This window comes from Neoarius graeffei, chromosome 1 (assembly GCF_027579695.1).
Source record: "Neoarius graeffei isolate fNeoGra1 chromosome 1, fNeoGra1.pri, whole genome shotgun sequence".
NCBI lineage: Eukaryota > Metazoa > Chordata > Actinopteri > Siluriformes > Ariidae > Neoarius > Neoarius graeffei.
Window position 1 is genome coordinate 6,825,533 of NC_083569.1, and position 15,812 is coordinate 6,841,344.

At 51.2% G+C, this 15,812-nt stretch overlaps 1 protein-coding gene across 2 annotated transcripts in view; it reads right to left on the reverse strand.

Moving 5' to 3' along the window:
* pigk (phosphatidylinositol glycan anchor biosynthesis, class K) overlaps positions 1–15,812 on the reverse strand; it is a 94,973-nt gene that overhangs the window by 43,163 nt on the left and 35,998 nt on the right. Inside the window, exon 10 of one of the 2 annotated variants that reach the window (XM_060928952.1) lies at positions 4,759–5,031. The exons of the other annotated variant lie outside the window; for it this stretch is intronic. Within the exon in view, the coding sequence (XP_060784935.1) occupies positions 4,869–5,031 (163 nt within the window). The 3' untranslated portion in view covers positions 4,759–4,868. Of the gene's footprint in view, positions 1–4,758; positions 5,032–15,812 lie in introns of those variants that run through there. 2 annotated transcript variants of the gene reach the window in all.

The following is a 15,812-nucleotide window of genomic DNA, read 5'->3' on the forward strand; positions in this document are numbered from 1 at the left end:
CAGGTATAGAGGTTTAGGTACAGGTTCGGACCTGTACCTGAACAATTTGACAAATTCTTCTGAACTTCTTCAATAATGAGAGAAACAAAACCGAACATAACTCGGTTTCCTACCTCACTTCTCAGTCACCCTATAGTTAACTTGGGACAAAAAGTCATAAGTTGTCTCACAGCGAGAAGTGACTACACTAGAGCACTACAGACTATGCGCAGTCCACGGCCTTTAATTTACGTGGCAAAATTACACAAAGCAACAAAGGCCGCCAATGCCAGCAAAGGAAAAATGGCTGACCTGCTTTTGAGTCTTTTTGACCAATCAGAACGCTGGATCAGCCAAGCTCTCGCAATGTCTCGTAAGACTATGGCGAGAGGATCTCAAATCAAAGATGGCTCTGATTTCAAGTTTCAGCGCGGCATTTTACGTCTTTTCCAGCGCTAAATTTTCGTCTTTGTGGTAGGATTTACGCATCTTCAGTCACAAAATAAGCAGATACTTGGTGTAAATTTATATCGGTACAGTACCGGTACTTCATAATCTGGTATTCTGGACCTGTACCGAATCAATTTTCACGGTACAGTACCGGTACGGAGCCCTAGTCACGACTGTCCGAAGACAGTTCATCCGGTAGCTAGCTTGTAAGCTAGACAGTACGTAGCTTGGCTAGCTAGCCTCACAATTGAGGCGATTAAATCAAGTTACTGTCGAAGAAACCTGCAATGACCTGTAGGAATCCTGTACTGCATTATTATTGGCACCTTTTAGGAAAACGAGTACAAATTACTACAACCCCGATTCCAAAAAAGTTGGGACAAAGTACAAATTGTAAATAAAAACGGAATGCAATGATGTGGAAGTTTCAAAATTCCATATTTTATTCAGAATAGAACATAGATGACATATCAAATGTTTAAACTGAGAAAATGTATCATTTAAAGAGAAAAATTAGGTGATTTTAAATTTCATGACAACAACACATCTCAAAAAAGTTGGGACAAGGCCATGTTTCCCACTGTGAGACATCCCCTTTTCTCTTTACAACAGTCTGTAAACGTCTGGGGACTGAGGAGACAAGTTGCTCAAGTTTAGGGATAGGAATGTTAACCCATTCTTGTCTAATGTAGGATTCTAGTTGCTCAACTGTCTTGGGTCTTTTTTGTCGTATCTTCCGTTTTATGATGCGCCAAATGTTTTCTATGGGTGAAAGATCTGGACTGCAGGCTGGCCAGTTCAGTACCCGGACCCTTCTTCTACGCAGCCATGATGCTGTAATTGATGCAGTATGTGGTTTGGCATTGTCATGTTGGAAAATGCAAGGTCTTCCCTGAAAGAGACGTCGTCTGGATGGGAGCACATGTTGCTCTAGAACCTGGATATACCTTTCAGCATTGATGGTGTCTTTCCAGATGTGTAAGCTGCCCATGCCACACGCACTAATGCAACCCCATACCATCAGAGATGCAGGCTTCTGAACTGAGCGCTGATAACAACTCGGGTCGTCCTTCTCCTCTTTAGTCCGAATGACACGGCGTCCCTGATTTCCATAAAGAACTTCAAATTTTGATTCGTCTGACCACAGAACAGTTTTCCACTTTGCCACAGTCCATTTTAAATGAGCCTTGGCCCAGAGAAGACGTCTGCGCTTCTGGATCATGTTTAGATACGGCTTCTTCTTTGAACTATAGAGTTTTAGCTGGCAACGGCGGATGGCACGGTGAATTGTGTTCACAGATAATGTTCTCTGGAAATATTCCTGAGCCCATTTTGTGATTTCCAATACAGAAGCATGCCTGTATGTGATGCAGTGCCGTCTAAGGGCCCGAAGATCACGGGCACCCAGTATGGTTTTCCGGCCTTGACCCTTACGCACAGAGATTCTTCCAGATTCTCTGAATCTTTTGATGATATTATGCACTGTAGATGATGATATGTTCAAACTCTTTGCAATTTTACACTGTCGAACTCCTTTCTGATATTGCTCCACTATTTGTCGGCGCAGAATTAGGGGGATTGGTGATCCTCTTCCCATCTTTACTTCTGAGAGCCGCTGCCACTCCAAGATGCTCTTTTTATACCCAGTCATGTTAATGACCTATTGCCAATTGACCTAATGAGTTGCAATTTGGTCCTCCAGCTGTTCCTTTTTTGTACCTTTAACTTTTCCAGCCTCTTATTGCCCCTGTCCCAACTTTTTTGGGATGTGTTGCTGTCATGAAATTTCAAATGAGCCAATATTTGGCATGAAATTTCAAAATGTCTCACTTTCGACATTTGATATGTTGTCTATGTTCTATTGTGAATACAATATCAGTTTTTGAGATTTGTAAATTATTGCATCCCGTTTTTATTTACAATTTGTACTTTGTCCCAACTTTTTTGGAATCGGGGTTGTATTTAAAAAAAAAACAAAAAACATTTGTATCTAAAACAGGTTGAATAACGTTACAGCAAGCAGAATTGATTATTTTCCTTTAACAGGAAGCATGAAATAACACTTGGTCATCCATGGATCGCTACATGGAATGTTGTAGAAGATCCACCAGACAGGATCCTGCTATCGCTGATGTTAGAGCAGCTCCAACAGTCTCTTTATTTCTCTCAAGTTAATTCGACTTAAAAAAAAAAAACACGTTACATTTGGAACAAAATTGGAAACTTATCTCCAACTGTTCCAAAGCTTGCGACTCCTTCCGAAACCAATCGGAGAAACTTGTCTCCTTTCCTCATGACGTCTAGAGTTCCTGTATTCATTTTAAACATTCGTCGGGGTGCCAATAATTAACCGAGACCGATCGCAAATCGGGAGGCGTTTTAAACAAGGTTTACGGTTCAAGTCCTTTGCTTCAATCTTCTTAATTGAGGGAAACCTGTGGCAAAGACTGGAAGAGGAACTAGATGACGCTCTACTGCCACCTTGTGGTCTCCTTGATGAAATACAAATTCCTGGTCATCACTATTACTGGAGATCAGGAGAACTCGTTAGGCTTCTGGATAAAAATCATCATATCCAAGATGGAGATATTTAATATGATCCAAGTGCTGTTTAATAATTAATCCCGGTGCTGTAAGTGATCTTTAACCATGTCCTCTCGTGAAGTCTCCAGCGTCAGCGCTTTTTCCGACATCTTAAGGACAGTGTTTATGCTTTGTGGCTTCTTGGGATCCACTCGGAGATGCTTTTCTGCGCACCACGGCTATAACGAGGGGTTATCCGAGTACTTCCAGGCAGCTCGAACAGCTCTGATGTTACGTACAGGTGTTCCTTATAAAGTGAATACAGTGGTGCTTGAAAGTTTGTGAACCCTTTAGAATTTTCTATATTTCTGCATAAATATGACCAAAAACAACATCAGATTTTCACACAAGTAGATAAAGAGAACCTGGTTAAACAAATGAGACAAAAATATTATACTTGGTCGTTTATTTATTGAGGAAAATGATCCAATTTTACATATCTGTGAGTGGCAAAAGTATGTGAGCCTTTGCTGTCAGTATCTGGTGTGACCCCCTTGTGCAGCAATAACTGTTGATCAGTCCTGCACACCGGCTTGGAGGAATTTTAGCCCGTTCCTCCGTACAGAACAGCTTCAACTCTGGGATGTTGGTGGGTTTCCTCACATGAACTGCTCGCTTCAGGTCCTTCCACAACATTTCCATTGGATTAAGGTCAGGACTTTGACTTGGCCGTTCCAAAACATTAACTTTATTCTTCTTTAACCATTCTTTGGTAGAACGACTTGTGTGCTTCGGGTCGTTGTCTTGCTGCATGACCCACCTTCTCTTGAGATTCAGTTCATGGACAGATGTCCTGACATTTTCCTTTAGAATTCGCTGGTATAATTCAGAATTCATTGTTCCATCAATGATGGCAAGCCGTCCTGACCCAGATGCAGCAAAACAGGCCCAAACCATGATACTACCACCACCATGTTTCACAGATGGGATAAGGTTCTTATGCTGGAATGCAGCGTTTTCCTTTCTCATCCATCCACAAAACATTTTTCTGGCTTGTCCACATGATCTTTAGCAAACTGCAGATGAGCAGCAATGCTCTTTTTGGAGAGCAGTGGCTTTCTCCTTGCAACCCTGCCATGCACACCAGTGTTGTTCAGTGTTCTCCTGATGGTGGACTCATGAACATTAACATTAGCCAATGTGAGAGAGGCCTTCAGTTGCTTAGAAGTTACCCTGGGGTCCTTTGTGACCTCGCCGACTATTACACGCCTCGCTCTTGGAGTGATCTTTGTTGGTTGACCACTCCTGGGGAGGGTAACAATGGTCTTGAATTTCCTCCATTTGTACACAATCTGTCTGACTGTGGATTGGTGGAGTCCAAACTCTTTAGAGATGGTTTTGTAACCTTTTCCAGCCTGATGAGCATCAGCAACGCTTTTTCTGAGGTCCTCAGAAATCTCCTTTGTTCGTGCCATGATGCACTTCCACAAACATGTGTTGTGAAGGTCAGACTTTGATAGATCCCTGTTCTTTAAATAAAACACTGCCCACTCACACCTGACTCTAATTTCACCTTCAAATTAACTGCTTATCCTCGAGGTTCGCATACTTTTGCCACTCACAGATATGTAACATTGGATCATTTTCCTCAATAAATAAATGACCAAGTATAATATTTTTGTCTCATTTGTTCAACCGGGTTCTCTTTATCTACTTTTAGGACTTGTGTGAAAATCTGACGATGTTTTAGGTCATATTTATGCAGAAATATAGAAAATTCGAAAGGGTTCACTATGTGTGTGTGTGTGTGTGTGTGTGTGTACTGTTAACAGACATCACCTAACCAACACTTGAGACTGGCCTGGTGTGCGGCGTAGTCCTGATGTACAGATGTGAACAGACTCAACCGAATTAGTTTATTTTAATTTGTTCATGATGAAAGAGATACGTGGAGTAGATCGGGGCATAAAAGCAGGAACGGACTCTTTAACAGGAGGAAATGTGGACTGCGGTGTCCCGATTCGTCCTGTTCTGTGGTAGCCATGACGACAGATGTGCAGTGGGTTATTAACATGGCATCTGTAGAGCAGAGATCACAAATTGGGTTTTTATTTGATTCCCGGGCAACACTGATGGCAAGAACACACCAGTGTGTGTGTGTGTGTGTGTGTGTGTGTGTGTGCGCGCTTGCTCTGCTACTTGGTCTGGGATCAGGACGTCAGTGGATGATTTCGCAGCAGCCGTCATCACGTTATACTGAAACCTGAAGCGTGTCGAGAGCGAACCCAAGAGCTTCATTTTTAAACTCAATAGTAAGCAAACTTTAAATATATACTGTTTTTAAAATAGCTTGAGGGCTGCAAGTTTTGGCGCCCTGCTTCATCAGACTTGATGATCACATATGATTGACTGTTCTGAGTTTTACTTTTTTTTTTAACCTTCTACAGTGAAAATCTCTCTCTGTCTCTCTAAATCACTCCATCTCTCTCAATGTGTGCGCGCGTGTGCGAGAGAGAGAGAGAGACTGCCTCGCTTTCTGCATCAGTCTACATCGCCATGTAGTGCATGTATATGTCCCTCTCTCCATCTCTCTCTAAATCACTGTGTGCATCTCTCTCTCTCCCCCTCTCACTGTGCATCTCTCTCTCTCCCCCTCTCTCACTGTGCATCTCTCTCTCTCCCCCTCTCTCACTGTGCATCTCTCTCTCTCTCCCTCTCTCACTGTGCATCTCTCTCTCCCCCTCTCACTGTGCATCTCTCTCTCCCCCTCTCACTGTGCATCTCTCTCTCTCTCCCTCTCTCACTGTGCATCTCTCTCTCTCTCCCTCTCTCACTGTGCATCTCTCTCTCCCCCTCTCACTGTGCATCTCTCTCTCTCCCCCTCTCACTGTGCATCTCTCTCTCTCCCCCTCTCTCACTGTGCATCTCTCTCTCTCCCCCTCTCTCACTGTGCATCTCTCTCTCTCCCCCTCTCTCACTGTGCATCTCTCTCTCTCCCCCTCTCTCACTGTGCATCTCTCTCTCTCTCCCCCTCTCTCACTGTGCATCTCTCTCTCTCCCCCTCTCTCACTGTGCATCTCTCTCTCTCTCCCTCTCTCACTGTGCATCTCTCTCTCCCCCTCTCTCACTGTGCATCTCTCTCTCCCCCTCTCTCACTGTGCATCTCTCTCTCCCCCTCTCTCACTGTGCATCTCTCTCTCCCCCTCTCACTGTGCATCTCTCTCTCCCCCTCTCTCACTGTGCATCTCTCTCTCCCCCTCTCTCACTGTGCATCTCTCTCTCCCCCTCTCTCACTGTGCATCTCTCTCTCCCCCCCTCTCACTGTGCGCATCTCTCTCTCCCCCCTCACTGTGCGCATCTCTCTCTCTCCCCCTCTCTCACTGTGCATCTCTCTCTCCCCCTCTCTCACTGTGCATCTCTCTCTCTCTCCCTCTCTCACTGTGCATCTCTCTCTCTCTCCCTCTCTCACTGTGCATCTCTCTCTCTCCTTCTCACTGTGCATCTCTCTCTCTCTCCCCCTCTCTCACTGTGCATCTCTTTCTCCCCCCCTCTCACTGTGCGCATCTCTCTCTCCCCCCTCACTGTGCGCATCTCTCTCTCCCCCTCTCTCACTGTGCATCTCTCTCTCTCTCCCTCTCTCACTGTGCATCTCTCTCTCTCTCCCTCTCTCACTGTGCATCTCTCTCTCTCCCTCTCTCACTGTGCATCTCTCTCTCTCTCCCTCTCTCACTGCATCTCTCTCTCTCCCTCTCTCACTGTGCATCTCTCTCTCTCCCTCTCTCACTGTGCATCTCTCTCTCTCCCCCTCTCTCACTGTGCATCTCTCTCTCCCCCCTCTCTCACTGTGCATCTCTCTCTCTCTCCCTCTCACTGTGCATCTCTCTCTCCCCCTCTCTCACTGTGCATCTCTCTCTCTCTCCCTCTCTCATTGTGCATCTCTCTCTCTCCTTCTCTCACTGTGCATCTCTCTCTCTCTCCCCCTCTCTCACTGTGCATCTCTCTCTCTCCCTCTCTCACTGTGCATCTCTCTCTCCCCTCTCTCACTGTGCATCTCTCTCTCCCCCTCTCTCACTGTGCATCTCTCTCTCTCTCCCTCTCTCACTGTGCATCTCTCTCTCTCCCTCTCTCACTGCATCTCTCTCTCCCCCTCTCTCACTGTGCATCTCTCTCTCTCCCCCTCTCTCACTGTGCATCTCTCTCTCTCCCCCTCTCTCACTGTGCATCTCTCTCTCTCTCCCTCTCTCACTGTGCATCTCTCTCTCCCCTCTCTCACTGTGCATCTCTCTCTCCCCCTCTCACTGTGCATCTCTCTCTCCCCCTCTCACTGTGCATCTCTCTCTCTCTCCCTCTCTCACTGAGCATCTCTCTCTCCCCCTCTCTCACTGTGCATCTCTCTCTCTCCCCCTCTCTCACTGTGCATCTCTCTCTCTCCCCCTCTCTCACTGTGCATCTCTCTCTCCCCCCTCTCACTGTGCATCTCTCTCTCTCCCCCTCTCACTGTGCATCTCTCTCTCTCCCCCTCTCACTGTGCATCTCTCTCTCTCCCCCTCTCTCACTGTGCATCTCTCTCTCTCCCCCTCTCACTGTGCATCTCTCTCTCTCCCCCTCTCTCACTGTGCATCTCTCTCTCTCCCCCTCTCTCACTGTGCATCTCTCTCTCTCCCCCTCTCTCACTGTGCATCTCTCTCTCTCCCCCTCTCTCACTGTGCATCTCTCTCTCTCCCCTCTCTCACTGTGCATCTCTCTCTCTCTCCCCTCTCTCACTGTGCATCTCTCTCTCCCCCTCTCTCACTGTGCATCTCTCTCTCCCCCTCTCACTGTGCATCTCTCTCTCTCCCCTCTCTCTCTGTGCATCTCTCTCTCCCCCTCTCTCACTGTGCATCTCTCTCTCCCCCTCTCTCACTGTGCATCTCTCTCTCCCCCTCTCTCACTGTGCATCTCTCTCTCCCCCTCTCTCACTGTGCATCTCTCTCTCCCCCCTCTCTCACTGTGCATCTCTCTCTCCCCCTCTCACTGTGCATCTCTCTCTCCCCCTCTCTCACTGTGCATCTCTCTCTCTCCCCCTCTCTCACTGTGCATCTCTCTCTCCCCCTCTCTCACTGTGCATCTCTCTCTCCCCCCCTCTCACTGTGCGCATCTCTCTCTCCCCCTCACTGTGCGCATCTCTCTCTCTCCCCCTCTCTCACTGTGCATCTCTCTCTCTCTCCCTCTCTCACTGTGCATCTCTCTCTCTCCCTCTCTCACTGTGCATCTCTCTCTCTCTCCCTCTCTCACTGCATCTCTCTCTCTCCCCTCTCTCACTGTGCATCTCTCTCTCTCCCCTCTCTCACTGTGCATCTCTCTCTCTCTCTCCCTCTCTCACTGTGCATCTCTCTCTCTCTCTCCCCTCTCTCACTGTGCAACTCTCTCTCTCCCTCTCTCACTGTGCATCTCTCTCTCTCTCCCTCTCTCACTGCATCTCTCTCTCCCCCTCTCTCACTGTGCATCTCTCTCTCTCTCCCTCTCTCACTGTGCATCTCTCTCTCTCTCCCTCTCTCACTGTGCATCTCTCTCTCCCCCTCTCTCACTGTGCATCTCTCTCTCTCTCCCTCTCACTGTGCATCTCTCTCTCCCCCTCTCTCACTGTGCATCTCTCTCTCTCCCTCTCTCATTGTGCATCTCTCTCTCTCCTTCTCTCACTGTGCATCTCTCTCTCTCTCCCCCTCTCACTGTGCATCTCTCTCTCTCTCTCCCTCTCTCTGTGCATCTCTCTCTCTCTCTCCCTCTCTCACTGTGCAACTCTCTCTCTCTCCCCCTCTCTCACTGTGCATCTCTCTCTCTCTCCCTCTCTCACTGTGCATCTCTCTCTCTCCCCCTCTCTCACTGTGCATCTCTCTCTCTCTCCCTCTCTCACTGTGCATCTCTCTCTCTCCCCCTCTCTCACTGTGCATCTCTCTCTCTCTCCCTCTCTCACTGTGCATCTCTCTCTCTCTCCCTCTCTCACTGTGCATCTCTCTCTCTCCCCTCTCTCTCACTGTGCATCTCTCTCTCCCCTCTCTCTCACTGTGCATCTCTCTCTCCCCTCTCTCTCACTGTGCATCTCTCTCTCCCCCTCTCTCACTGTGCATCTCTCTCTCCCCCCTCTCTCACTGTGCATCTCTCTCTCCCCTCTCTCTCACTGTGCATCTCTCTCTCTCCCCCTCTCTCACTGTGCATCTCTCTCTCCCCCTCTCTCACTGTGCATCTCTCTCTCCCCCCTCTCACTGTGCATCTCTCTCTCTCCCCCTCTCTCACTGTGCATCTCTCTCTCTCTCCCTCTCACTGTGCATCTCTCTCTCTCCCCCTCTCTCACTGTGCATCTCTCTCTCTCCCCCTCTCTCACTGTGCATCTCTCTCTCTCCCCCTCTCTCACTGTGCATCTCTCTCTCTCTCTCCCCTCTCTCACTGTGCATCTCTCTCTCTCTCCCTCTCACTGTGCATCTCTCTCTCCCCCTCTCACTGTGCATCTCTCTCTCCCCCCTCTCACTGTGCATCTCTCTCTCTCCCCCTCTCTCACTGTGCATCTCTCTCTCTCCCCCCTCTCACTGTGCATCTCTCTCTCTCCCCCTCTCTCACTGTGCATCTCTCTCTCTCCCCCTCTCTCACTGTGCATCTCTCTCTCCCCCTCTCACTGTGCATCTCTCTCTCTCCCCCTCTCTCACTGTGCATCTCTCTCTCTCCCCCTCTCTCACTGTGCATCTCTCTCTCTCTCTCCCTCTCTCTCACTGTGCATCTCTCTCTCTCTCCCTCTCACTGTGCATCTCTCTCTCCCCCTCTCACTGTGCATCTCTCTCTCTCCCCCCTCTCACTGTGCATCTCTCTCTCTCTCTCCCTCTCTCACTGTGCATCTCTCTCTCTCTCCCTCTCACTGTGCATCTCTCTCTCCCCCTCTCTCACTGTGCATCTCTCTCTCTCTCCCCTCTCTCACTTGTGCATCTCTCTCTCTCCCTTCTCTCACTGTGCATCTCTCTCTCTCTCCCCCTCTCTCACTGTGCATCTCTCTCTCTCCCCTCTCTCACTGTGCATCTCTCTCTCTCCCCCTCTCTCACTGTGCATCTCTCTCTCCCCCCTCTCTCACTGTGCATCTCTCTCTCTCTCCCTCTCTCACTGTGCATCTCTCTCTCTCCCCTCTCTCACTGCATCTCTCTCTCCCCCTCTCTCACTGTGCATCTCTCTCTCTCCCCCTCTCTCACTGTGCATCTCTCTCTCTCTCCCTCTCACTGTGCATCTCTCTCTCCCTCTCTCTCACTGTGCATCTCTCTCTCTCCCCTCTCTCATTGTGCATCTCTCTCTCTCCTTCTCTCACTGTGCATCTCTCTCTCTCTCCCCCTCTCTCACTGTGCATCTCTCTCTCTCTCTCCCTCTCTCTGTGCATCTCTCTCTCTCTCTCCCTCTCTCACTGTGCATCTCTCTCTCTCTCCCCTCTCTCTCACTGTGCATCTCTCTCTCCCCCTCTCTCACTGTGCATCTCTCTCTCTCCCCTCTCTCACTGCATCTCTCTCTCCCCCTCTCTCACTGTGCATCTCTCTCTCCCCCTCTCTCACTGTGCATCTCTCTCTCTCTCCCTCTCACTGTGCATCTCTCTCTCCCTCTCTCTCACTGTGCATCTCTCTCTCTCCCCTCTCTCATTGTGCATCTCTCTCTCTCCTTCTCTCACTGTGCATCTCTCTCTCTCTCCCCCTCTCTCACTGTGCATCTCTCTCTCTCTCTCCCTCTCTCTGTGCATCTCTCTCTCTCTCTCCCTCTCTCACTGTGCATCTCTCTCTCTCTCTCCCTCTCTCACTGTGCATCTCTCTCTCTCTCCCTCTCTCACTGTGCAACTCTCTCTCTCCCTCTCTCACTGTGCATCTCTCTCTCTCTCTCCCTCTCTCACTGCATCTCTCTCCCCCTCTCTCACTGTGCATCTCTCTCTCCCCCTCTCTCACTGTGCATCTCTCTCTCTCTCCCTCTCACTGTGCATCTCTCTCTCCCCCCTCTCTCACTGTGCATCTCTCTCTCTCCCTCTCTCATTGTGCATCTCTCTCTCTCCTCTCTCTCACTGTGCATCTCTCTCTCTCTCCCCCTCTCTCACTGTGCATCTCTCTCTCTCTCCCTCTCTCACTGTGCATCTCTCTCTCTCTCTCCCTCTCTCACTGTGCAACTCTCTCTCTCCCTCTCTCACTGTGCATCTCTCTCTCTCTCCCTCTCTCACTGTGCATCTCTCTCTCTCCCCCTCTCTCACTGTGCATCTCTCTCTCTCTCCCTCTCTCACTGTGCATCTCTCTCTCTCCCTCTCTCACTGTGCATCTCTCTCTCTCCCCCTCTCTCACTGTGCATCTCTCCTCTCCCCTCTCTCTCACTGTGCATCTCTCTCTCTCCCCCTCTCTCACTGTGCATCTCTCTCTCCCCCTCTCTCACTGTGCATCTCTCTCTCCCCCCTCTCTCACTGTGCATCTCTCTCTCCCCTCTCTCTCACTGTGCATCTCTCTCTCCCCCTCTCTCACTGTGCATCTCTCTCTCTCCCCCTCTCTCACTGTGCATCTCTCTCTCCCCCTCTCTCACTGTGCATCTCTCTCTCCCTCTCACTCACTGTGCATCTCTCTCCCCCTCTCTCACTGTGCATCTCTCTCTCTCCCCCTCTCTCACTGTGCATCTCTCTCTCTCCCCCTCTCTCTCACTGTGCATCTCTCTCTCTCTCCCCCTCTCTCACTGTGCATCTCTCTCTCTCCCCCTCTCACTGTGCATCTCTCTCTCTCTCTCTCTCCCTCTCTCACTGTGCATCTCTCTCTCCCCCTCTCTCACTGTGCATCTCTCTCTCCCCCTCTCACTGTGCATCTCTCTCTCCCCCTCTCTCACTGTGCATCTCTCTCTCCCCCTCTCACTGTGCATCTCTCTCTCCCCTCTCTCACTGTGCATCTCTCTCTCCCCCTCTCTCACTGTGCATCTCTCTCTCTCCCTCTCACTCACTGTGCATCTCTCTCTCCCCCCTCTCTCACTGTGCATCTCTCTCTCTCCCCCTCTCTCTCACTGTGCATCTCTCTCTCTCCCCCTCTCTCACTGTGCATCTCTCTCTCTCCCCCTCTCTCACTGTGCATCTCTCTCTCTCCCTCTCTCACTGTGCATCTCTCTCTCTCCCCCTCTCTCACTGTGCATCTCTCTCTCTCCCCCCTCTCACTGTGCATCTCTCTCTCTCTCCCTCTCTCACTGTGCATCTCTCTCTCTCTCCCCTCTCTCACTGTGCATCTCTCTCTCTCCCCCTCTCTCACTGTGCATCTCTCTCTCTCTCCCTCTCTCACTGTGCATCTCTCTCTCTCCCCCTCTCTCACTGTGCATCTCTCTCTCCCCTCTCTCTCACTGTGCATCTCTCTCTCCCCCTCTCTCACTGTGCATCTCTCTCTCCCCCTCTCTCACTGTGCATCTCTCTCTCCCCTCTCTCTCACTGTGCATCTCTCTCTCCCCCTCTCTCACTGTGCATCTCTCTCTCCTCTCTCCTCTCTCTCTCACTGTGCATCTCTCTCTCCCCCCTCTCTCACTGTGCATCTCTCTCTCTCCCCTCTCTCACTGTGCATCTCTCTCTCCCTCTCACTCACTGTGCATCTCTCTCTCCCCCTCTCTCACTGTGCATCTCTCTCTCTCCCCCTCTCTCTCACTGTGCATCTCTCTCTCTCCCCCTCTCTCACTGTGCATCTCTCTCTCTCCCCCTCTCACTGTGCATCTCTCTCTCTCTCTCTCCCTCTCTCACTGTGCATCTCTCTCTCTCCCCCTCTCTCACTGTGCATCTCTCTCTCTCCCCCTCTCACTGTGCATCTCTCTCTCTCTCCCCTCTCTCACTGTGCATCTCTCTCTCTCTCCCTCTCACTGTGCATCTCTCTCTCTCCCCCTCTCTCACTGTGCATCTCTCTCTCTCCCCCTCTCTCACTGTGCATCTCTCTCTCTCTCCCTCTCTCACTGTGCATCTCTCTCTCTCCCTCTCTCACTGTGCATCTCTCTCTCTCTCCCCTCTCTCACTGTGCATCTCTCTCTCCCCTCTCTCTCACTGTGCATCTCTCTCTCTCCCCCTCTCTCACTGTGCATCTCTCTCTCTCCCCTCTCTCACTGTGCATCTCTCTCTCCCCTCTCTCTCACTGTGCATCTCTCTCTCCCCCTCTCTCACTGTGCATCTCTCCTCCCCCCCCTCTCCCCTGCCCCTCTCCCTCTCCCCCTCCCCCACTCCCTCCTCCCTCCTCCTCCCCCCTCCTCCCCTCCCCCCTCCCTCCTCCCTCCCCCTCTCCCCTCCCCCTGCATCTCTCTCTCCCCCCCTCTCCCCCTGCCTCCCTCCTCTCTCCCCCCTCTCACTGTGCATCTCTCTCTCTCCCCCTCTCTCACTGTGCATCTCTCTCTCCCTCCTCTCTCACTGTGCATCTCTCTCTCTCCCCTCTCTCACTGTGCATCTCTCTCTCTCCCCCCTCTCTCACTGTGCATCTCTCTCTCTCCCCCTCTCTCACTGTGCATCTCTCTCTCTCCCCTCTCTCACTGTGCATCTCTCTCTCTCTCTCTCCCTCTCTCACTGTGCATCTCTCTCTCTCCCCCTCTCTCACTGTGCATCTCTCTCTCTCCCCTCTCTCACTGTGCATCTCTCTCTCTCCCCCTCTCTCACTGTGCATCTCTCTCTCTCCCCCTCTCTCACTGTGCATCTCTCTCTCTCTCCCCTCTCTCACTGTGCATCTCTCTCTCTCCCCCTCTCTCACTGTGCATCTCTCTCTCTCCCCCTCTCTCACTGTGCATCTCTCTCTCTCCCCCCTCTCTCACTGTGCATCTCTCTCTCTCCCCCTCTCTCACTGTGCATCTCTCTCTCCCCTCTCTCACTGTGCATCTCTCCTCTCTCCCCCTCTCTCACTGTGCATCTCTCTCTCTCCCCCTCTCTCACTGTGCATCTCTCTCTCTCCCCCTCTCTCACTGTGCATCTCTCTCTCTCCCCCTCTCTCACTGTGCATCTCTCTCTCTCCCCCTCTCTCACTGTGCATCTCTCTCTCTCCCCCTCTCTCACTGTGCATCTCTCTCTCTCCCCCCTCTCTCACTGTGCATCTCTCTCTCTCCCCCTCTCTCACTGTGCATCTCTCTCTCCCCCTCTCACTGTGCATCTCTCTCTCCCCTCTCTCACTGTGCATCTCTCTCTCTCCCCCTCTCTCACTGTGCATCTCTCTCTCCCCCCTCTCACTGTGCATCTCTCTCTCTCTCCCTCTCTCACTGTGCATCTCTCTCTCTCTCCCCCTCTCTCACTGTGCATCTCTCTCTCTCCCCTCCTCTCACTGTGCATCTCTCTCTCCCCCTCTCTCACTGTGCATCTCTCTCTCTCCCCCTCTCTCACTGTGCATCTCTCTCTCTCCCCTCTCTCACTGTGCATCTCTCTCTCTCCCCCTCTCTCACTGTGCATCTCTCTCTCCCTCTCTCACTGTGCATCTCTCTCTCTCCCTCTCTCACTGTGCATCTCTCTCTCTCCCCCCTCTCTCACTGTGCATCTCTCTCTCTCCCCTCTCTCACTGTGCATCTCTCTCTCTCCCCCTCTCTCACTGTGCATCTCTCTCTCTCCCCCTCTCTCACTGTGCATCTCTCTCTCTCCCCCTCTCTCTCACTGTGCATCTCTCTCTCTCTCCCCCTCTCTCACTGTGCATCTCTCTCTCTCCCCTCTCTCACTGTGCATCTCTCTCTCTCCCCCTCTCTCACTGTGCATCTCTCTCTCTCCCCCTCTCTCACTGTGCATCTCTCTCTCTCCCCTCTCTCACTGTGCATCTCTCTCTCTCCCCCTCTCTCACTGTGCATCTCTCTCTCTCCCCTCCTCTCACTGTGCATCTCTCTCTCTCCCCCTCTCTCACTGTGCATCTCTCTCTCTCCCCCTCTCTCACTGTGCATCTCTCTCTCTCCCCCCTCTCACTGTGCATCTCTCTCTCTCCTCTCTCCTGGCTCTCTCTCCCTCTCTCACTGTGCATCTCTCTCTCTCCCCTCTCTCACTGTGCATCTCTCTCTCTCCCCCTCTCTCACTGTGCATCTCTCTCTCTCCCCCTCTCTCACTGTGCATCTCTCTCTCTCCCCCTCTCTCACTGTGCATCTCTCTCTCTCTCCCCTCTCTCACTGTGCATCTCTCTCTCTCCCCCTCTCTCACTGTGCATCTCTCTCTCTCCCCTCTCTCACTGTGCATCTCTCTCTCTCTCCCCCTCTCTCACTGTGCATCTCTCTCTCTCCCCTCTCTCACTGTGCATCTCTCTCTCTCTCCCCTCTCACTGTGCATCTCTCTCTCTCCCCCTCTCTCACTGTGCATCTCTCTCTCTCCCCCTCTCTCACTGTGCATCTCTCTCTCTCTCCCCTCTCTCACTGTGCATCTCTCTCTCTCTCCCCTCTCTCACTGTGCATCTCTCTCTCTCCCCCTCTCTCACTGTGCATCTCTCTCTCTCCCCCTCTCTCACTGTGCATCTCTCTCTCCCTCCCCCTCTCACTGTGCATCTCTCTCTCTCCCCCTCTCTCACTGTGCATCTCTCTCTCTCTCCCTCTCTCACTGTGCATCTCTCTCTCTCCCCCTCTCTCACTGTGCATCTCTCTCTCTCCCCCTCTCACTGTGCATCTCTCTCTCTCTCCCCCTCTCTCACTGTGCATCTCTCTCTCTCCCCCCCTCTCTCACTGTGCATCTCTCTCTCTCTCCCCTCTCACTGTGCATCTCTCTCTCTCTCCCCTCTCTCACTGTGCATCTCTCTCTCTCCCCCTCTCTCACTGTGCATCTCTCTCTCTCCCCCTCTCACTGTGCATCTCTCTCTCTCCCCCTCTCTCACTGTGCATCTCTCTCCTCTCCTGGCTCTCTCTCTCACTGTGCATCTCTCTCTCTCTCCCCTCTC